This window comes from Perca flavescens, chromosome 9 (genome assembly GCF_004354835.1).
Source record: "Perca flavescens isolate YP-PL-M2 chromosome 9, PFLA_1.0, whole genome shotgun sequence".
In the NCBI taxonomy this organism is placed as follows: domain Eukaryota; kingdom Metazoa; phylum Chordata; class Actinopteri; order Perciformes; family Percidae; genus Perca; species Perca flavescens.
Window position 1 is genome coordinate 1,952,260 of NC_041339.1, and position 18,433 is coordinate 1,970,692.

General features: G+C 41.1%; 1 protein-coding gene across 4 annotated transcripts in view; it reads right to left on the bottom strand.

Moving 5' to 3' along the window:
* Positions 1-355: 355 nt before the first annotated feature.
* LOC114561314 (cyclin-dependent kinase-like 5) overlaps positions 356-18,433 on the bottom strand; it is a 40,695-nt gene continuing 22,617 nt past the window's right edge. For 3 of the 4 annotated variants that reach the window (XM_028587261.1, XM_028587262.1, XM_028587263.1), the window contains exons 4-19: positions 16,256-16,301; positions 15,964-16,100; positions 15,738-15,858; positions 13,912-13,971; positions 11,788-11,878; positions 11,479-11,668; positions 9,764-9,844; positions 8,546-8,712; positions 5,159-6,203; positions 4,620-4,721; positions 4,097-4,202; positions 3,563-3,686; positions 3,229-3,334; positions 2,889-3,011; positions 939-1,100; positions 356-849 (exon numbers count right to left, since the gene is read on the bottom strand). In XM_028587261.1, coding sequence (XP_028443062.1) covers positions 490-849; positions 939-1,100; positions 2,889-3,011; positions 3,229-3,334; positions 3,563-3,686; positions 4,097-4,202; positions 4,620-4,721; positions 5,159-6,203; positions 8,546-8,712; positions 9,764-9,844; positions 11,479-11,668; positions 11,788-11,878; positions 13,912-13,971; positions 15,738-15,858; positions 15,964-16,100; positions 16,256-16,301 — 3,021 coding nt within the window. In that variant the 3' untranslated portion in view covers positions 356-489. The remainder of the gene's footprint in view (positions 850-938; positions 1,101-2,888; positions 3,012-3,228; positions 3,335-3,562; positions 3,687-4,096; positions 4,203-4,619; positions 4,722-5,158; positions 6,204-8,545; positions 8,713-9,763; positions 9,845-11,478; positions 11,669-11,787; positions 11,879-13,911; positions 13,972-15,737; positions 15,859-15,963; positions 16,101-16,255; positions 16,302-18,433) is intronic. The other variant, XM_028587264.1, reaches the window with a different exon arrangement.

An 18,433-nucleotide genomic window follows, 5' to 3' on the forward strand; every position in this document is an offset into this window, starting at 1 on the left:
CATCTATCCATTTATATATATATATATATATATATATATATATATTTTAATTTGTAATATATTTACTTTATAATACAAACTATAATCAGAATTACAGAAGTAATAATATAAAGTCTATCAAACATGGAAGCTTTAAAAAAATGGAGATAAGCTGTGTTTCAAACTGAAGGTTTGGTATCTTTTTTGTTCATGTGTGTGTGTGTGTGTGTGTGTGGGTGTGGGTGTGTGTGTGTGTGTGTGTGTGTGTGTGTGTGTGTGTGTGTGTGTGTGTGTGTGTGTGTGTGTGTGTGTGTGTGTGTGTGTGTATGTGTATGTGTATGTGCGTGTTTGTGTGTGTGTGTGTGTGCGTGTGTGTGTGTGTGTGTGTGTGTGTGTGTGTGTGTGTGTGTGCAGTCAGCAGGTGAATTGTTATGCAAAGGACGTGTAGGAGCAACAGAGGGGAAATGGAGGAGTCTGATGTGGATCTGGGCGCTGTAGGGTGATGGGAGATCACAGAGCCGTCTCTTTCAGGTCGTTGAGGTTTGGCATACGAGACCTGGAGGGGCGTCCGAAACCGTGGCCATTCTGGCCTCCCTTGATGCTCATTTGCTCCGGGTAGGGGTTTCCATCCTGGCGACCCAGGGCTGATGTGTGCCAGCCAGATTCCAGCTGTCCGGGCAGCGGGTAGGCTGTCTGTCGGCTCTTCAGCTGGGGCGTACTGACCCCTGAGTGACCACGGCTTTCTGTGAAACCACCTTGAGCAGAGGCTGGGTTAGGCAGCGGCTGGTAGCGCATATCAGACTGTGCAGTCTGGTTGGAGGATGAGGATGAAAGGTGCAGGAGTTTGCGCAGAGACTTCAGTGGCTGACTCTGAAAAGGGACATGGAACATTTCACATGACCGACATATTTAAAACATTTCAAAACAAGAAAACACTTATTTTTTTATTTGAGACTTACCGGAGAGTGTGAATCAGAGAGTTTTTCAGGCGGCCAGTCCTTATCCCTGTCTCGGTCTTGGTCCCGGTCTCTGCTCTTGTCGCGGGTCCTGTGGCGGCTGCTCTGGTGACCGGAGGACCTGGAGGACTTCTGGATGACTGTATCCACCCCTTCACTTGGAACCTTTGACACATTGGGTGTAAATATCATTTAATCCGGCTAAACTAACAATTTGACCATGGTGGGTCCACACAATGTAAAGGACAACAAGAGACACACAGAATGTGCTATTAAAACCTTAAAAATGAGCAAAGAAAAACATATTTGTGTGTGTCATGTTATCCTTTACATGTGTTAACATACCATGGACATAAGTCTGAAGTTATTTTTGGTAATAGGCCTTGTTAGGTCTCAAGTGCAGTGAAGTCATAAAAAAATAAAAATAAACATGCATCTGGTGCCAGAAACCCTAAGCGTTCACTGATCAGAGGAGGAGAGAGTTTTTTGGATGATTGTTGATATTTACATGTATACCATACCACACCATACCTGAAGCCTTAGTATTTTCAAATGATCTACTCTTTATGCAGCAAACACTATTTTCCACCAACTCGGTGTCTGACTGCCTGATTCCTTCTGGCCAGATTGCATGTATTTGTGCTCTGTCATCAGCACTAACCCCCTGTCAGCATCTGAACAGACTGTCACATATAAATAGAAATGTGAGGGGAAGAAAGAGTATTAAACACCTGTTTCATGCTGAACCATTACTGCCACTGGCAGTCAGTTTAACAAGTCAAAATGTGCTCGCTTTTATATTTATCACATATTTTGGTTCCTCCTCCCTCCTGATCTATGCTGCATAATAATAATCAAGTCATGGCCCGGTTAAAATTCACTTTGAGAGAAGCAGAGAAGTTGATCAAATGCGCCTGTGTGATGTTGGTAAGAAGTGAGCAGTGAGCAGTGGTGGAAGATGTATTCATATCCTTTACCTAAGTAAGTACTTTGTTACAAGTAAAAGTCCTGCATGGAAAATTTTACTTAAGTGAAAGGGTCATCAGGAAAAAGTAAAAGTAAAAAACCTCACATTTTAGAAACCGGAAACGATCCAAACAGTTCTGTCAATCAACTAAGTGTTTAATGGTCTAATCATTTCAGCTGGACTTGTAGGCCTGTATATTGTTGAGTAGTTTAATTTATAATAAAACATTGTATTTTATAAACTACTTGTGTTTTGTGTGAAATCTTAACATGTAAAGTAACTAGTAAGTAAAGCTGTCAGATGAATGTAGTGGAGTACAAAGTCCAATATTTCTTTCTGAAATGTAGTGAAGGAAAAGTAGAAAGTGGCATGAAAGGAAAAGACTCAAGTAAAGTACAAGTACTTCAAATTCGTAAATGACTTACAGTACTTGAGTAAATGTACTTAGTTACATTCCACAACTGCACGTGAGTGTAACCAGGCTCACAGACTCCTCAAAGCTCATGACCAGAGACATGCTGTTAGGGCTGTGTCTGAAATCAGTGGCCACTCATTACAATCACATGGACTGAACACAAAAACAACCAGCCAGATCCATTCGTTTAAATGGGGGGAAAAAAGACTTGTGAACAGCCCTGTGTTTAATTAAATTGATAATTTCAAGACTGAGATCCATTTTTACGAAATTATCAAATATCAATAATGTGAACATTCAAAACAGGCACTTTATTGCCTAATTTTCAATTACTGATAGGAGTTGTACTGATACTGTGCCCACACAGATGGATCTGACTGGTTTGACTCCTTATTAGTCTAATAGTCTTATTAATAATCTAATTTTCACCATAAACTCATAAAATGATCAAAGAAAACCACTGAAAATAAACTTAAATTGAATCACTGAAACAGTCTGGATTATTGTTGTTAATGCATGCGATGTCAGATGGAGTTATGAGGTGAGTAGTAGAGTGTAAAACAGCATGTACCATGGGAGAGGACACTACAGGGAGGACTCGCACAGAGGAACTATGCTTTATGTTATTCTTTGGGCTAAACAGGGGGAAAAGACATTTCTTGATGACAGGAGGCCTTCCCTCAGGGACTTGCATCTGTAATATAGAGGCACATGACTGGTGGCACATGATGCAAATGCTTATATATGTCTGTAATAATGCCAAAGCATTAACCATTTGAAAAGCAGAGGAGGAGCTACAGTATGTAGACAGACAGCTTCACAAACAAGGTATTGACATTGCAGAACAAATGCATGGAATAGTGCATCCAGATGTGGCTTACATCCGCAGAAGTACTCGACGCACAAGTTACCATTTGAGATTTTTTCTTTTTCTTCTTTATTGCTCTGAAGAAACCCTGCTTCTCTTTTTCTTTGGATGGCTCAGAGGGGTTCAGTACTACAGTATCTGGTCCAGTCCTGAAAATAAAACAAAAGGCCACTGAGCGTGATGTACCAACTAAAAATGTAACACCATCGTTTCAAAACCAAATGAGACTGGCCCTTTCTGTGACCAGTGTGAGATTTAATCCGCCATAAAATTGTTTCCCAGAGCATGAACAAAGTTGTGTTGCTGTCAAGGAGATATTATTTTTTACACAAAATAAACTATGTTCTGTTGTAGTTGTAGTCAGAAGAGATCATTACCAGGGGTCAAATGCCGGCTGACGTTTGGAGTGGTTCGTCAAATTGCTGCAGTCTCCGGACAGGCCAGAGCCCCGGCTCTGACCCCTGCTATCGTGGAAGGAGTTGTCTGGCCGGGGAGAAGGGACTGTTCAACAAACAACAAAAAAAGTTCATTCAAAGTAAAACAAACAAATTCGGTTTCTATTTTTGCACTACTCTACTATTGCAAAGCAAACTGTGCAGATAATGCACAGTATATATTTAAATTAAAATAACACTAAATGTAACATTTCATGTTGACATGAATAAAAGAAGACAGTGAGTGTAGCGGAGGACTGTGGTGTTTTTTAGTAATCTGCAGCTAAGAAGTGAAATTATAGACAACAATAGAGCATCGACTCCTGTTCATCAAAACCACTGAGTAGAATTTGATATGGTGGTGTCCCTTTGTGTTAGTATTGAAAAAGACACTGTGTCTGATGCTTAAATCTGTATTGATATTTTGGTCTCCACATTGTAGTGAAAGACAGACACGGCCAGACTGACTAAACCAACCTCTGTAGAAGCTGCCCACCCTCCTAGGCATGGATTCACTGTAGATGTTGCGGTTCTCTTTAGAAGAGCCCCCATCTTCTGTTTGCTGGTCATGGTATAAGCCAACCTGAGTCACAACAGAAGATCCAGTCACATAAAAACAAAAGGCCAACCGCTTTGCATGCCTCTCTATCTGAGCTGATATTTTTATTTACCTGACAGAACAGAAAAAAAGAGGAGGCGTATTGATTTACAAGTGGTCATTAGAATAAAAAAACAACATCTGTAGAGGCTATAAATGTATTCAGAATCAAACTGAAATGGGCTTGGATGACAAGCTTGACTGTGCAATCATAAGTAGTCACATTAAAAGGAAGCAAAGCACACACAGAAAATGAAGAGGCATCTGATGCGCAGAGACAGAAAGAGAGAGAGAGAGAGAGAGAGAGAGAGAGCTGTTCATGACAGCAGTATCCACCCACAATCGCACTCTCAGAAGACTGGATGTGGGTGGGGAATGGTGGGTGCAGGCAGAATGTCGGACCTCGCTTTTTTGCCGCTGTGTGTGAAAAGATGCTGTGTTGTCCCTTGTGGAGTCCCTTATTGGGGGTCTGCCGTGGGTGACCTCAGTGGGTGCCTGTTCGCTCTGTTAATGGAGACATGATGAAGCATGAAGTGAGCTCAGCGTTGCAGCAGCACACATACAAATACACTGCGCACACAATATATACTATATGTGTATATACAGTATATATAAATATACAGGTAACACGATTCACTGTATATCAAAACAAGAAAAGCACACTCTTAACACCTGCAATGTCCATAGGACGAAGCTGCAGTTATGTTTATCCTGCCATTCCTACAAACCTGGGAAACTGTCTAACAAGATCTGGCAGAAAAACCTAAACACAGATGATGATATTTTCAGATGCCACCAGAATAAATCCTGGCTGCATTGTTGTAGAAACTGAGACTGAGAAGCATTGTTATCCAACACAACCTGGTGTAGGCATTTGATAGGATTAGATCATGTAGGCTTTCCTTAAGGTTGGAGAGGTTGGATGTGGGCTGATGACTGACCCTGCTCATGTCCTCCTCTCTGGATGTGCCCCCAGAGTGGCGGGGCAGCGTGCGGTGCTGCAGCTGCGGAGACAGGAGCTGGAGGCTGCTGGCTCTTGTGGGCATGCCCTGCCCCACCACCAGGCCCTCCTCCGCCCCGTGCGTCCTCTGATGGTCCCTCCGTACGTACATGGAGTGGCGGTGCGGCCGCTGCTGGGAGGAGAAAGGGCTGGTGTATCCCTGACCGTAAGGCAGAGGGTCGTGTGGGGCGGACAGAGAGTGACCATGGCTCCTTTCAACGCCACTTTCCCCAGGGTCTAGGGCATCTGGCGACTTGGCCTCCTCTGAAGCCTTGTGGCGGGTGGAGGAGCGCCTGCAGGACGAGTCCAGGGTGTTGCTCTCTCTTTCTGCGCGCATGCTTCCTCTGCCAGCAGTGCCGGGTCCCAGTCTGTCCGCTCGGCGGGCTGCTGGGCTGCTCGGGGCTGTGAGGTCGAGGCAGCTTGTGGGAAAATAGCGAGATGTAGGCTCATCGGCATAAAGATGCACATCATTTAAGTTCCCCACTGACTTGGCATCGCTAAGTGTGCCATAACTTTTGGACAAGTTAAGGTAGGCGAACTTGGAGGAGGAGGGCGTGGAGCTGTGGGACTCCATGTAGCTGTGTCGACTGTGTTTCTCCCCTGATTGAAGCGTGTTGGTCTTCCCCTCAACAAAAGAATGGCGGTTCTGTTGTGAGCGGAAGTTGGATTTGAGGTACTTGGCTCCGGGGCCATCGGACACCTTGGACCCCAGGTTCATGTCAAAGTCGCCCTTGCTCTTGACTTCGCCAGGGCTGAGCAGATGAGGCAGGTTGCTGCTGGCCAGGTCCACGTTGCACGATGCGGAGTGGTTGAAGATCTGCGGCTGGTAGTTCTTGGGATGCAGGGTGGGACTGAGGTTGATCGCTGCAGGCATGTTGCCGTTGAGAAAGCCGTCGTTGCTGGGGTGGGTGTCTTCGTGCCGGGGCAAGCTAGAGCACTCTCTGCTGCTGGAACGGTGACTTCCTGAGCTCTTTCCCCCATGGCTCCTGAGCAAAAGCAGAGAGAAAGGACCTACATCAACATACTGTTCATGAAACTTTACATTTAATTTAAGGGTGAGGCTATTTGCACCCCTGGTACAATTAGCAGTGTATGCTATTTGTACCCTGGTGCAATTAGAAGTGTATGCCATTTGCACCCCTGGTACAATTAGCAGTGTATGCTATTTGCACCCCTGGTACAATTAGCAGTGTATGCTATTCGTACACTGGTGCAATTAGAAATGAATGCTATTAGTACCCCGCCGGTGCACACAGCAATGTGTTCTATTAATACCCCATCTGGTACAAATATCAATGTATGCTATTTGCACCCCTGTGCATTTACAGTACCTTGGCATATATTTACACACAGTTATCCATACTACTCATGTATTACACCTTTTTGGAATATTATCGCCCTGACATTCTTACCCTAACCATAACCAATCCCACTCCTCTTGCCTAAACCTAACAAACCCAACCAGAGCAGGCATATTCATGAGTCTTCCCCTACCACCCTGCAAAAAAAAAAAAAAAAATAATTAAGCGTTCATGGTCCTGACTTGCGCAATTGCATGCAAATTATCCAATCCAAATTTAAAAAAATAAGATCACCACACAGGGGAATCAAACTCCAAACTCCCACATCAAAGGAAAGCGTACTAACCACTCACCTAGCAGTTCTTTCAGGCATTGTTTACCACTTGGTTTCTTCAAGCCTCGGTTGCTAGGTAACCATACTGTATACAAAAAAATAGGTACTAACTAACAAACTAACGGTTGTATGCTTCAACTGAAGACAGAAAGCGCAACTGTAGTATCCATTTTCTGCTAGAAATTCAATTGTTATAAACTTTAGAGACAAAACTTCCCTAATATGCCAGTTTCTGCGGTCATGGAAGATGAACGTCCGCCATGATTTCGGTTCGCAACGTTTTTTTGTTGTTACGGCACAGGGTGTAAATAGCTCAGCTGTGTGGCCGAGGCTATTCGTACCGGGGGTGCAAATAGACACTCTGTTAATTTAATTGGAAGCTATTTGTTGTGATAGGTACTCATATTCAGTTAGTACATATTAATGGCAACTTATCAGATCCAGGAGTAATCCCATGTGGTGTTCCACAGGGATACACCTTAGGACCACTACTACAACTACTACTACTTCTCTACTAAACTATATGTATAGTTGATTGTGAGCTCTTTCTGTATGGTGACGATTCTGCATTGTTAGTGAGTTAAAAATGTGTCTTTGAAACGTTGAAATTAAGTACATGACTAGTGGACAATAGACTCTTTTGCCCCAAATAGTAAATAATAAACTTGCTCAAACCATATTTCTTAATGTCCCCTGCAATAGAGTACAAGAAGTCTAGTGCATCCCTACATTTTTAAAAAAAAAAAAAAAAAAAAAAAAAAAAAGAAAAAAAAGTTTTCTTTATGTTAGTAACAAGAAAATGTTATGTTGGCAATGACACAATCCACAACTGACTATGCATGTCATTTATATTACTATGGTCTTTATAAGCAACAACAGTACCGCTTATAAATTGTACAAAGTAAGATGAGAATGTACATTATACCATTGATTACAATAAAAGGACCAAATTAAGTACAGGAAATGGTTACATTGCTTACAGGATTCAGTATCTAGCAGCAGGTCATGTTTATGAATGCCTAAGTGGTCAGGCACCAGGTTGTTTACAGGTGTTTGAGTGCACTAGAGACCAGCATAGGTGTAATCCTAGGCGTAGTCAAAATTCATAGATATGGCTCTTTAGGATCTAAATTGTTTCAATGTGTGGGAGCTGCCAGATGACGTGAGATCTAATTAGAAATTTAAAAAACAGGTGTAAAACCTTTTATTTAATGAAATGGAAAGAGTAGGAATGGGTGAATGTATTTTAGTAAAAAATTACAATTTGTATAATGAGTAATACTGTATCTACTGTAATGAATGTAGCAGGGACACAGCAGTCGTTGTTACCAGGATGTGGCAGGCCAGGACCACTATGTAAATAAGATATTTAAACTCATATAGTTTGTTTTACTTTGTTTCATTTTGTGTTTCTGTGTGTCTCACATTGGATTGGGTCTGTGTGTTATTTATAGGTTGTTTTATGGCAGAATAACACCGAACCAAACAGAAAAAGTCTGAATCATCTAACAAAGGGCAATACATTCTGCAAAAATGTCATGACTGCTATAGATAATGCAGATAATGGTCCTTAGGGGTTTGTTGACTGAAAACAACCGGTCACATTTGCATCAGACAAAACGCTTTAACTTATCCATCTGAACAACATGGAGACATTGACAAGCTTAAACTAGCCATAGTGCTCACTGCTGACCTGCTGGGGGTGGTGTTGTCTCCATGGTGAGGTTTTCTCTTGGAGGAGCGTACAGGTGTAGGTGTGGGTGGCCCAGGCCGCTCCACCAGCCGCAGGGTCTGGAAGGCGTGGTGGTTCAGGCTCTGCTCTGTGAGAAAGCGTTCTGTCGGGTTCAGCAATAGCAGGTTCTAATACACAAACACACAGAGGGAGCCCGTGAGTCTTGGAGACACCCCGAGCATCCACACTTCACAAACAAACGGTGATGCTACCATGAGTCATCGCCATTATCATAAAAATCAGGCTGCTTTAATTGTGTCTCGCATTTAAACAAGCCAAACAATTATGGGAAATATGATTTGTGACATTTGCTTTTGTCTTCCTCAAATAAATATGTTTTATAACCCGTCTCCATAGAGTAATGAAAGCTGAATCCTGTATAAATGCACTCAAAACTAGAATTACTGCCTTGTGGTTGTATGCCCTTGCCAACCAGTCAAGTTCCAGTTTACATCCATGTCTGTCCAGACTCACATAATATATGTAGTAAAGACTTTGAAGCAAATACTTTATTAAAATAAAAAAAAAATTGTGATATGGTTCCGGCCACGGCTGCAGCCAGCGTTGAGGCATAATAATACCTGTGAACCGAGGACAGTTTATGAACTCTGAGTTTGTGTAACTACAATTTATAGTGGCAGTTACTTTTCTCTCTTTCTCAGGACAACAGAACTAAAAAGACAGACAATTACTCTGTGCAAGTCATACAGCTTTGCATTAGAAATTAGCATTAACATATTTTATCAAATCAATATCTAAACTCAGCTCAAGAAAGCCCGATAAGTGATGAGAGAGATGTTTGCCCTTGCTGAAGTCAGTCCTGAGATGACATGATGTTAGCAGTGAGTCATTATCTGCTGGGAAAAGCGCAAAAGCACAAGCACAGCCCACATTCTTGACATGGAGCCCCTGTTTACAGTGCAGGCACAGCAATATCAGCAGTGCTGGAACCAGGATATGAGCTGAGAGATGCTGATGGAGTGAAGAGGCATCATGCAGTCACGACGTAAACACAGTGATAATGATGCAATTATCAGATATGTAGTTGATGAAAAATGTGGGTTTTTAGAGAATCTATTTTAACGATAGCATGTGAGTAGGAATACACTGAAACTGATGAAAGGCAGAAATAAAAACATCAATGCAGTAGAGCAACTTTGCCACAACTGTGATCCCTACCTTCAGCAGGTCCAGCAGGGCTCCGCCGATGATTCCTAGGTATCTGCGCTCCAAGGTTTGGGGGTGGTTCACAGCAGGGAACTAAAACAAGAAACAGTGGATATCAGTACAGCAAAAAGAATTTAGCCACAACAAATGCCCAAATGATAAATGATGGACTAGTCACTACTTTGTAGAAAGACCAGCAATATCAGCCCCCTGTGCTTCGTGTGTAGAGGAGTACAGTATGTGTAACCAGCTTGTTTTCATTGAAGTGAACTTAAAGCAGCTACAAGGAGTTTTTAACTGGTCTCAATGTAACACTGATGCCTCTATATGACCCACATACTTTGCATGTTAGTGTCCCTATTGTTGTGGTAGTATGCATGTCTAATGGACTGCAGAGACCTGTCTGACTTGTATCTTTTATTTTTTTGTCACTGTGCATGCACAACCAAACTAATTACCCCTCTGGGAAATAACAAAATGTATCTAATCTTATCTAAATTAGCATGAAACATCATGTAAGTATAACGATGCTCTTGTGAAATATTTTATAACCACTTTGTCACTTTAAATGTTACCCTGCAGATGCTGCTTCTCCTGAAGTTACATTTTGCAACCACTGTTTGCTGACTCAGAAGAGCCCTGTTGCATGTGCTTTCTTCCACATTCAATCTTGTCAACCCTTCATTTTGATTCTGACTATTGTGACTCTGCTGTTTGCCAAAAAATGTCCGGAAGCTGTTCTTTTTTATATCACACATTTCCAAGCTGCAAGTAGGTGCCTAACGTGATAAAAAAGAACCATCAAAATGTCCTATGTTCACTCAAGAGTGTTGTGCGGTTTCTTGCTGGTCTGATGCATTATTATTTTAATAACAACAGTTTGTATGGGTTCTTCATTCTACTTTCTCTTGGTCTTCTCTGCTGTTATTAAGATAATTTGACTGTCAGAGAGAGGCTAAATAAGTGAATGTCCATCGATCAGTGAAGCTTGCTGGCAGGGTGATGCTCTCTACTCATTTAAATGACAGCAGGCATAGGAATACTGAGGAGAATAGAGTTTTTCTTTTCTTTGAGTGATTGCTAACAATAGCAGGCGCTAGATGTCAACAAACATCACTGTCCAACATGTGCCTGTCTTACTGGAGAGCGCATTTCACAGTAGAAAGACAACTTACACATATTTGAGAGCTGGAATTTATGCTCCATACCAGCAAATTAACACCCATTAACCAATTTTTACACCCACAAATGTCCCAAATTTAAAAAATGCAGCATTATCAAGCAGGGTCCTCATTAGTGGGTATTCACTGTCAGGTATTTACAGAGGGGCAGTTTGCAAACTAATAATTATATCCTGAGGCGTGGGCAGAGAGGGAAAGGAAAGGATGACCCAGGTCTGTTGTACCACCAGCCTGCCACGGAAGACTTATCACGGCCTCCCTTCACAAAGCATACAGGATACATGATACACGATGAGTCATTGTGATCCAATCAGTCACGGCACAGCAAACTCAGCCAGGAGAGAAAAAAAAACAAGCAGAGAGTGCAGAGACAGAAAATAAATAAGGAAAGAAGAAGAAAAAACTGAGGCAGAAAGGGACAGCAAACCAGAGAGAAGATCAAGTTGAGAGCGATGGATGAAAAGGAGCTACGTGGAGGGGGTGGGTCGGCAGAGTGAACCATAGTGAGGGTGGGGGTAAAGAGAGTGAAGAGCAGCCTGGCATTACCCGCAGCCCATGGAAGCGAGGATTGTTATAGAAGAGCTTCATCTGTTCTGGTGGCAGGGGTCCCAACACTTTCTGGATGGTAAAGAGCTGGTCGATCTCACTCTCTCCCGGGAACAGAGGCTGCCCGTCACTCAGCTCTCCTAAGATGCAGCCCACTGACCACATGTCCACTGCTTTCCCGTAAGGAGCCCTGGGACCACAGATTTCAGGGGTTGGTGATGGAAGGTCAGCATAAGAATAGCTACTAAAAGGGTATGTCAGTGTAAGGACTCAGATCCTGGACAAGGCTATGAAAAATAGCGGACCTACCCAAGTAGGAGCTCTGGAGAGCGGTACCATCTAGTGGCCACATACTCAGTGTAATTGGCATCAGTCCCCTCAGAGAGATTACGTGCAAAGCCTGGCAAGAGAAGACAGAGGAAGCAATATAGTATAATGAGGAGCTTTATGATATGCTACATGCTGATACACCTAAAAAGGATTTTATATCTCTGGACGCTAATTATGATACAGAGAAGTTATAAAGTAGTTGAGTTAGGGAAAAGCTCCACTAATATAGGAGAGATGATGAGCTCTCTTGTGACACATTGTACTGGAAAAAGTAGTTATGTTAATGCTTGATATTGTTTAACACGCATAAAGATTTTAAGATCTGAATTAATTTTCATAATCCTGAAGCATGACTATAAATTTACAAATACAGAAAACTGTCACAATCTAACAGTTCAACAGAAGTAGTTCAAATTTTGGGGAGACAGGCTTCTCTGCTTTTTTAATTGCCAAGAGATGACTGAGAATCTCGATACCAGGAGACCAGTTAGCTTGCTGACAGAAAGCTAGCCTAGCTCTGTCCAAAGCTAAATAATCTATCCGCACCTCTAACATACATGACAGATTTGAACCTGAACAGAGCCAAGTTAGCTGTTACCCCATTTCCAGTCTTTGTGTTAAGCTAAGCTAACTGGCTGCTTATTATATTCAACGGTATGTCTATACGCTAAATATGAAGCTGGAGCCAGCAGGCGGTTGGCTTAGCTTAGCATAAAGACTGGAAACAACTGGAAACAGCTAGCTTGGCTCTGTACAAAGGTTAAAAAAGCACATTTAAAGCTTATTAATTAACATGTTATATCTTGAGTTCATTTTTTAAGCTTTAGAGGTGCTGGTAGGTATCCTAGAAATCTAGACACACCCTAGCGGCAGCAAATTTAATTTGCAGACAGGGGGGTCTAGCAACTCTCCGTTGAAAAACCAAACTCTGGTCAGGCCAATCACATCGTGTATAGAGTTGGTGGGCGGGGCTTATGGCTGCTGCTGCTGGTGAACAGTGGTCTTCTGGAAGACTTGGAGTTCAGCTTTTCTTTGAGAAAAGAACAAAGAACGGCACTTAAGTCATTCTTAAAAAAGGAAGATGTGTTCGGAGTTTTGCCGACCGGATACGGTTTTCGTTGCTTTGATTGGTTGTAGCGCTATCCTATTACATGCAGAGGGAATTTGAAAGACAATCGTTTATCCCGCCCCTCGGATTGAGCCAATGGTGAGTTCCCAGACCCAACATGGTGATGGCTTGTCAGGCTAGCTGGTAGGTGTATTTCTTGACTTTAGACATTGCATTAATTATTTGCTATATGCTAGCTAAGCTAACCATCTCCTGGCTCGCTGTAGCTTCATATTTAGCATACAGACATGAGAGTGGTATCATTCTTCTTATGTAACTTTCAGCAAGAAAGCAAATAAGCAAACTTCCCAAAATTTCAAACTCTTCCTTTACAAAATGCCAAAGAAATGCTACCACTAGTAAAACCTAGTAGTAACATGAATGATAAATCTGCTCAGAGGGAAAAGGCAAAGCGAAACCTCAGAAAACTTTTTCTGTCACTTTGCCATTTCAGTATTCATAAATGCTTAACAGAAAGAGAAGAAAATCACAAATACATTGATGCAATCCTTTCGTACAAAACAACATAGCCTACAGTGAAAATAAATGTGCAGTAAGATGTAAACTTTCACAGCAGAGTGTGTTTGGCCTATGTCTGTTCTGTCAATGCCTTTGGCTGACACAGAGCAAACAGCAGGTCTTCAGTCTCACTCCATATTGCCTTCATGATGTTGGCTATGCAATGTTTTCCGTTTCCCCTCGTTTTGTTGTGGCGCTACCAGATTGAATCAACACACGATTAGCCTCTTGTTTTCCAACACGTTTCAATAATCGAGATGAGGGAAGAATGCACAGCAGCAGCCTGAGAACCAGGAGAGAAGGCTGTACACAAAGCTTTAGAATAACCGGATAAAGCCGGCCTGCTGCCCTCCTGAAGCACTGGTTCCAGCCAAATATAGTCTCTGTTGAAAATACTGTTTTTACATCACAGCTTTGACTGCTTGGCCACCTTTCTTACAGCTCTTACAGCGTGAGTGTTTGATAGAGGTGCTCACCGAAGTCACATAGCTTGAGGACGTCATCAGAGCTGATGAGAAGGTTTTCTGGCTTTATGTCTAAGAAGGAAGAACACAGATGGGGAGTGAGGCAACACATACAGTAAGCTGGCGAGGGGCATTATCGTTCCATCATCACTATCATCACTCCTGTCACCACATGTTCATCTGTCTCCTTGAAAATATTCAATTCTCAGTCTTTTTAAAACGCAGCAAACAAAACAAAGAACTCAAGGAATCTAATTCTATCGGTGAAAATTCACAGATTGTAAAAACCATAACTTATACATCAAATCCTGGATAACACTGTCAGATGTGTGCCTGAGTATACCACAGGCCATTTGGATGCCTGCTCTGTTGCATTCAGTGCGCCAAAAGCTCACATGGGCCATCTGGTTTCCTGCTCTGCTGCCACTGATTCACCAAAAAGCTCGCATTTAGTGAACAATTGAATGGATGGTTACAACATCAGAAAACATATTAAGCCACTGTTCCATGAGAGACACTACAATGATGTACAGAATTGGTTCAAGCTGTTTCTTTAAAAACTTAAGCACAGATGGTGCCCAGTGATGGTGCATCCGTAAATACTGCACTCTGGACCAGGATCAAACAAACGGCTCTTTTCTGCCTCACTAAAACTGTCTCCCTTTCGGTAATTTTATTATGTGTCCTAATAAAGTAAAGAAAACAGTAAGAAAAATAGAGCTTTTAGACCTTTGATTTAAATGCAATGAGGCTAAAGGAACATTTATGCACTGTGTCTGGGAGTGTGACAAAATTAAAACATTCCTGAGGGTAATGATCAAAAAAACTATGTTCATCTTGTCAGTGAACATTCCACTTGACCCTAAAATGAATTTGTATCCAAATAATCTAAATCTGAAACCTCAAGAATATAAATGTATTGATTATGCTATACTGCAGGAATGCAGAAATGGACTATAGCTCTCAACTGGAATAAAATGGAGGCACCTACAATTGGTGCTTGGATCAAGAATATGGTGCAATGTATGTATGGCGCAATATGTCCAGAGATTAACATATATATTAAAAAACAAATTGGAGGTGTATAAAAAAAAAATCTGGATGCCATTTAACCAATTTATTTAAAAAAGGAGATACAGAGGAGATTCTACAGAGGGAAAATGCGGGACAGGATATCTAAAATTCACACAAGTGGTGAACCCCAGAAGGGGAAAGGACTGAGGCATGCATGTCTTGAAAGGTGCAACTCTTATTTTTTCATATTTATGCATATCATAACTTTGCTAAAGGTACCATTGATGTACATATGATACTGTCATATAATTTGCTTATTTTTTTTCTTTTTCTTTTATAGCTCTTATAGTAGAACAGATGTTAACCCTCCTGTTGTCCTTGGGTCAAATTTGACCTGTTTACAAAAACTTTCTATATCAGAACTATGAAAAAAGAACGTTGAAAAAAATGACAAATGTTGGAAAAAGCTACAAAAACGCAGGAAAAAAGTGACCCAAAAAAACTTGTCAAAAAAAGTGACAAAAAATTTGGAAAAAATACATTGGAAAAAGCGACAAAAACATAATTAAAAAAACGCCAAAGTGTGACAACATTTTTTTATAAAATCAACAAAAACGTCGAGGAAAGTGTAGAAAAAGAACAACAAAATGTAGAAATTTCAACCCAGAAAAACAAAGTTGCATGGTCGACGGGGAGACAACACAAGGGTTAAGAGAGAAACTTTGTTGTGGATGGGACGGGGGTGGGGGGTGAATAACAATAGTGGTAATGTTATGTACTACTTATGAGTGCAATGAAAATCAATAAAAGACGAGAGCTTTTACCTCTATGAACTATGTCATGCTTATGGCACCAGTGAATTGCTCTGATTAACTGGTAGATGTAGCTGCGCGCTTTGTCAGTCGGCACACCATTGGGTAACTCCTCAAGCAGCTCGAGCATGTTCTAAAAGTGAAACACACACAACCAAATAAATCAAAATGACCCCCACACACAAGTGACCCTAACAATAGAAAAATCACAGAGCAAGGGTCTGTAGGAGAAGCTTACCTTCTCCACATACTCAAAGACGAGATATAGCTTTCCTCTTCTGCGGAAGGCCTCTTTCAACTCAACAATATTCTCCTGCTTGAGGGTGCGGAGCATCTTAAGCTCCCGTAGCGTTGTTTCTTTAACTTCCTCATTTTCTGCATGGACGTACAACAGAAGGGAAAACTAGGATCACGTAGAGCTGACATGTAGTGATAAGGATGGGATGCATCCCAGCAGAAATAAACATGATGAATTGTTTGGCACACAGAATCACTCTCTGTTCTCTGATGAGGACTTGTTGTCCACTTACCTTCACTGTCCTTGAATTTCTTAATGGCCACAATTTCATTGGTGTCCTGCAATAAAAATACAGAGCAACTAGTGAGTAATCAATCCTCCTGTTTGTTGCCGCTGAAGATATAAGTCATAAAAAAAAGAAATCCTGCAAAAAGCAATCTTTGTCACTTGTTTACGAGCAAGTGACATGAAGTAACCAACAGTGCATGGAGCTAGAGCTGTAACGATTCCAAATTTTGCTGTATAATTAACTGTCTCTGAAATAATTGCGATTAACAATATAATTGTCTCTTTCAGTCATATTGAAAAAGGTTTATTTATGTATTACGTTTATTACAGTATTGTAAAGTTTTGAATGAATCCCAGGATACATCTTTTAGTTATATCACTGTCATGTGACCCAGATAATGTAATAATACAAATACACAGCCTATGAAGTAAACCACGCCTATTTATCATCATAAAACATATTTTCTGTACTGTATCCCCCCCTCGTCATTTTTGTTGCTATGAACGTGTCAAGTGCCAACAACTAACAATTGAAATAATAATCAAATATATAGTCCGACCAATAATCACTTATATTATTAAAATTTGGCATATCTTGAATAAAAACATTTGATCACAAAAAAAATGGGGTATATCTAAACAAAATCAACAATTACCAGTCATAGGCCTTAACCGTTTTTTTCAACCTGGACCCTATTTTCCTATGTTTTTGTGTCTAAGTGACTGATGGGAACAACAATCTTTGACATTGGTCCAGTAGTGTAGTCGGCAGTCAAAGAAACAAGCTACAATGTAAGTTAATATAGGACAACTTAGAATATTAATCTGAGTCTGTCAGCAGCAAAATGAGCACTTTTGTGAAGGTAAATACAAGCTGGACAATTGCTTGTTTCTCCGCTGCCGACTGCAGAGATTAATACTGGACCAATGTCAAAGATTGTTGTTACCATCAGTCACAGGAAAACAACGGTTGAAAAAACGGTTACCCTTTAAGACCTTAGCTAATGTTAGCAATTAATTGCGGTTAAACAAAGAAACCGCGATTATAAAAAAAAAGGACAATTAGACAATTATGTAATAATTGTTACAGGCCTACATGGAGCAAACAAATAAAAGTCAGAACTAATCACCACTAAGTCACTGTTATGCTGAAACACTTCTCATCATCCCTTCATGAAGTTCTCCATGAGAGATGCCTCAGCCACAAGCCCTGTTTCTCATCATGTCCTAGTTAGGCCTAGTATTTCTGCCTATGGCTCAGATCTGTGCTCCAGTTTCCTTCCACCCTCAGAAAGCCAAAGGCAACATCACACCACTCACTCCAACATGGATCACAGTGAACATTGAGCCCTCCTCCCAGCACGAAGAATATAAGATGATTCACAGCAGGATCATGAGCATCACTGTGCTGCTGTGCACATGCAAAGGTAGTAGGGAAGGGACCATATGCTTTATCCCGATATAATTCTTTCACGATACATGGGTGCTGATTCGATTTGTATTGCTTTTTTTCATTTATTGTGATTCTAGAAGTATTGCGATTCGATAGTATTGAGTATTGCGATTTTCTTTTCCTTCTTCAACAAAAACAAACGTCTAGAGATGATATATCATGAGATTTTTCTAAAAACTAATTGTTCTCTAAATTTAAAGTCTAAAGTCTGACATTATTTGTATAACATATTTTTTCCCCCCCACACCTACAAGGTAGCCTGAGTGAAGGGAGATGATGCGCTGCCGGGTATAAATCAAATAACCTGTTATATGTCTAAATGTTGTTCACTAATAGAGGAAATCAAACTGACCAGTAGCAACAGTTCATTTCAACTAACCAAGTCTAAAGAATTGTAGGCTTTAACTGTATGTACTGTTCATCTACCTCTTTACATATGTAAGTCCAAGCAAATATAATACTCACGGTACTGTCTTTCTCCTGACAGTATTATTATGTGTGTCAAATCAAAGGATTATACCTGTCATATCTGCATGTGAGCGCAAACAAGGATTGCAACGACATATAAATATCTCAATAAAAAAAGTAAAAGTGTAGTTTATAGTATAAACTATTACTAACTACTACTACTACACCTTAAGGTGGCAGTCATCAAAGTTGCTGTTAACGAGTGCAATTTACACTGAATGCAAATCTAGAATTCAGCTACGGTTGTATTAGATGCAGAGC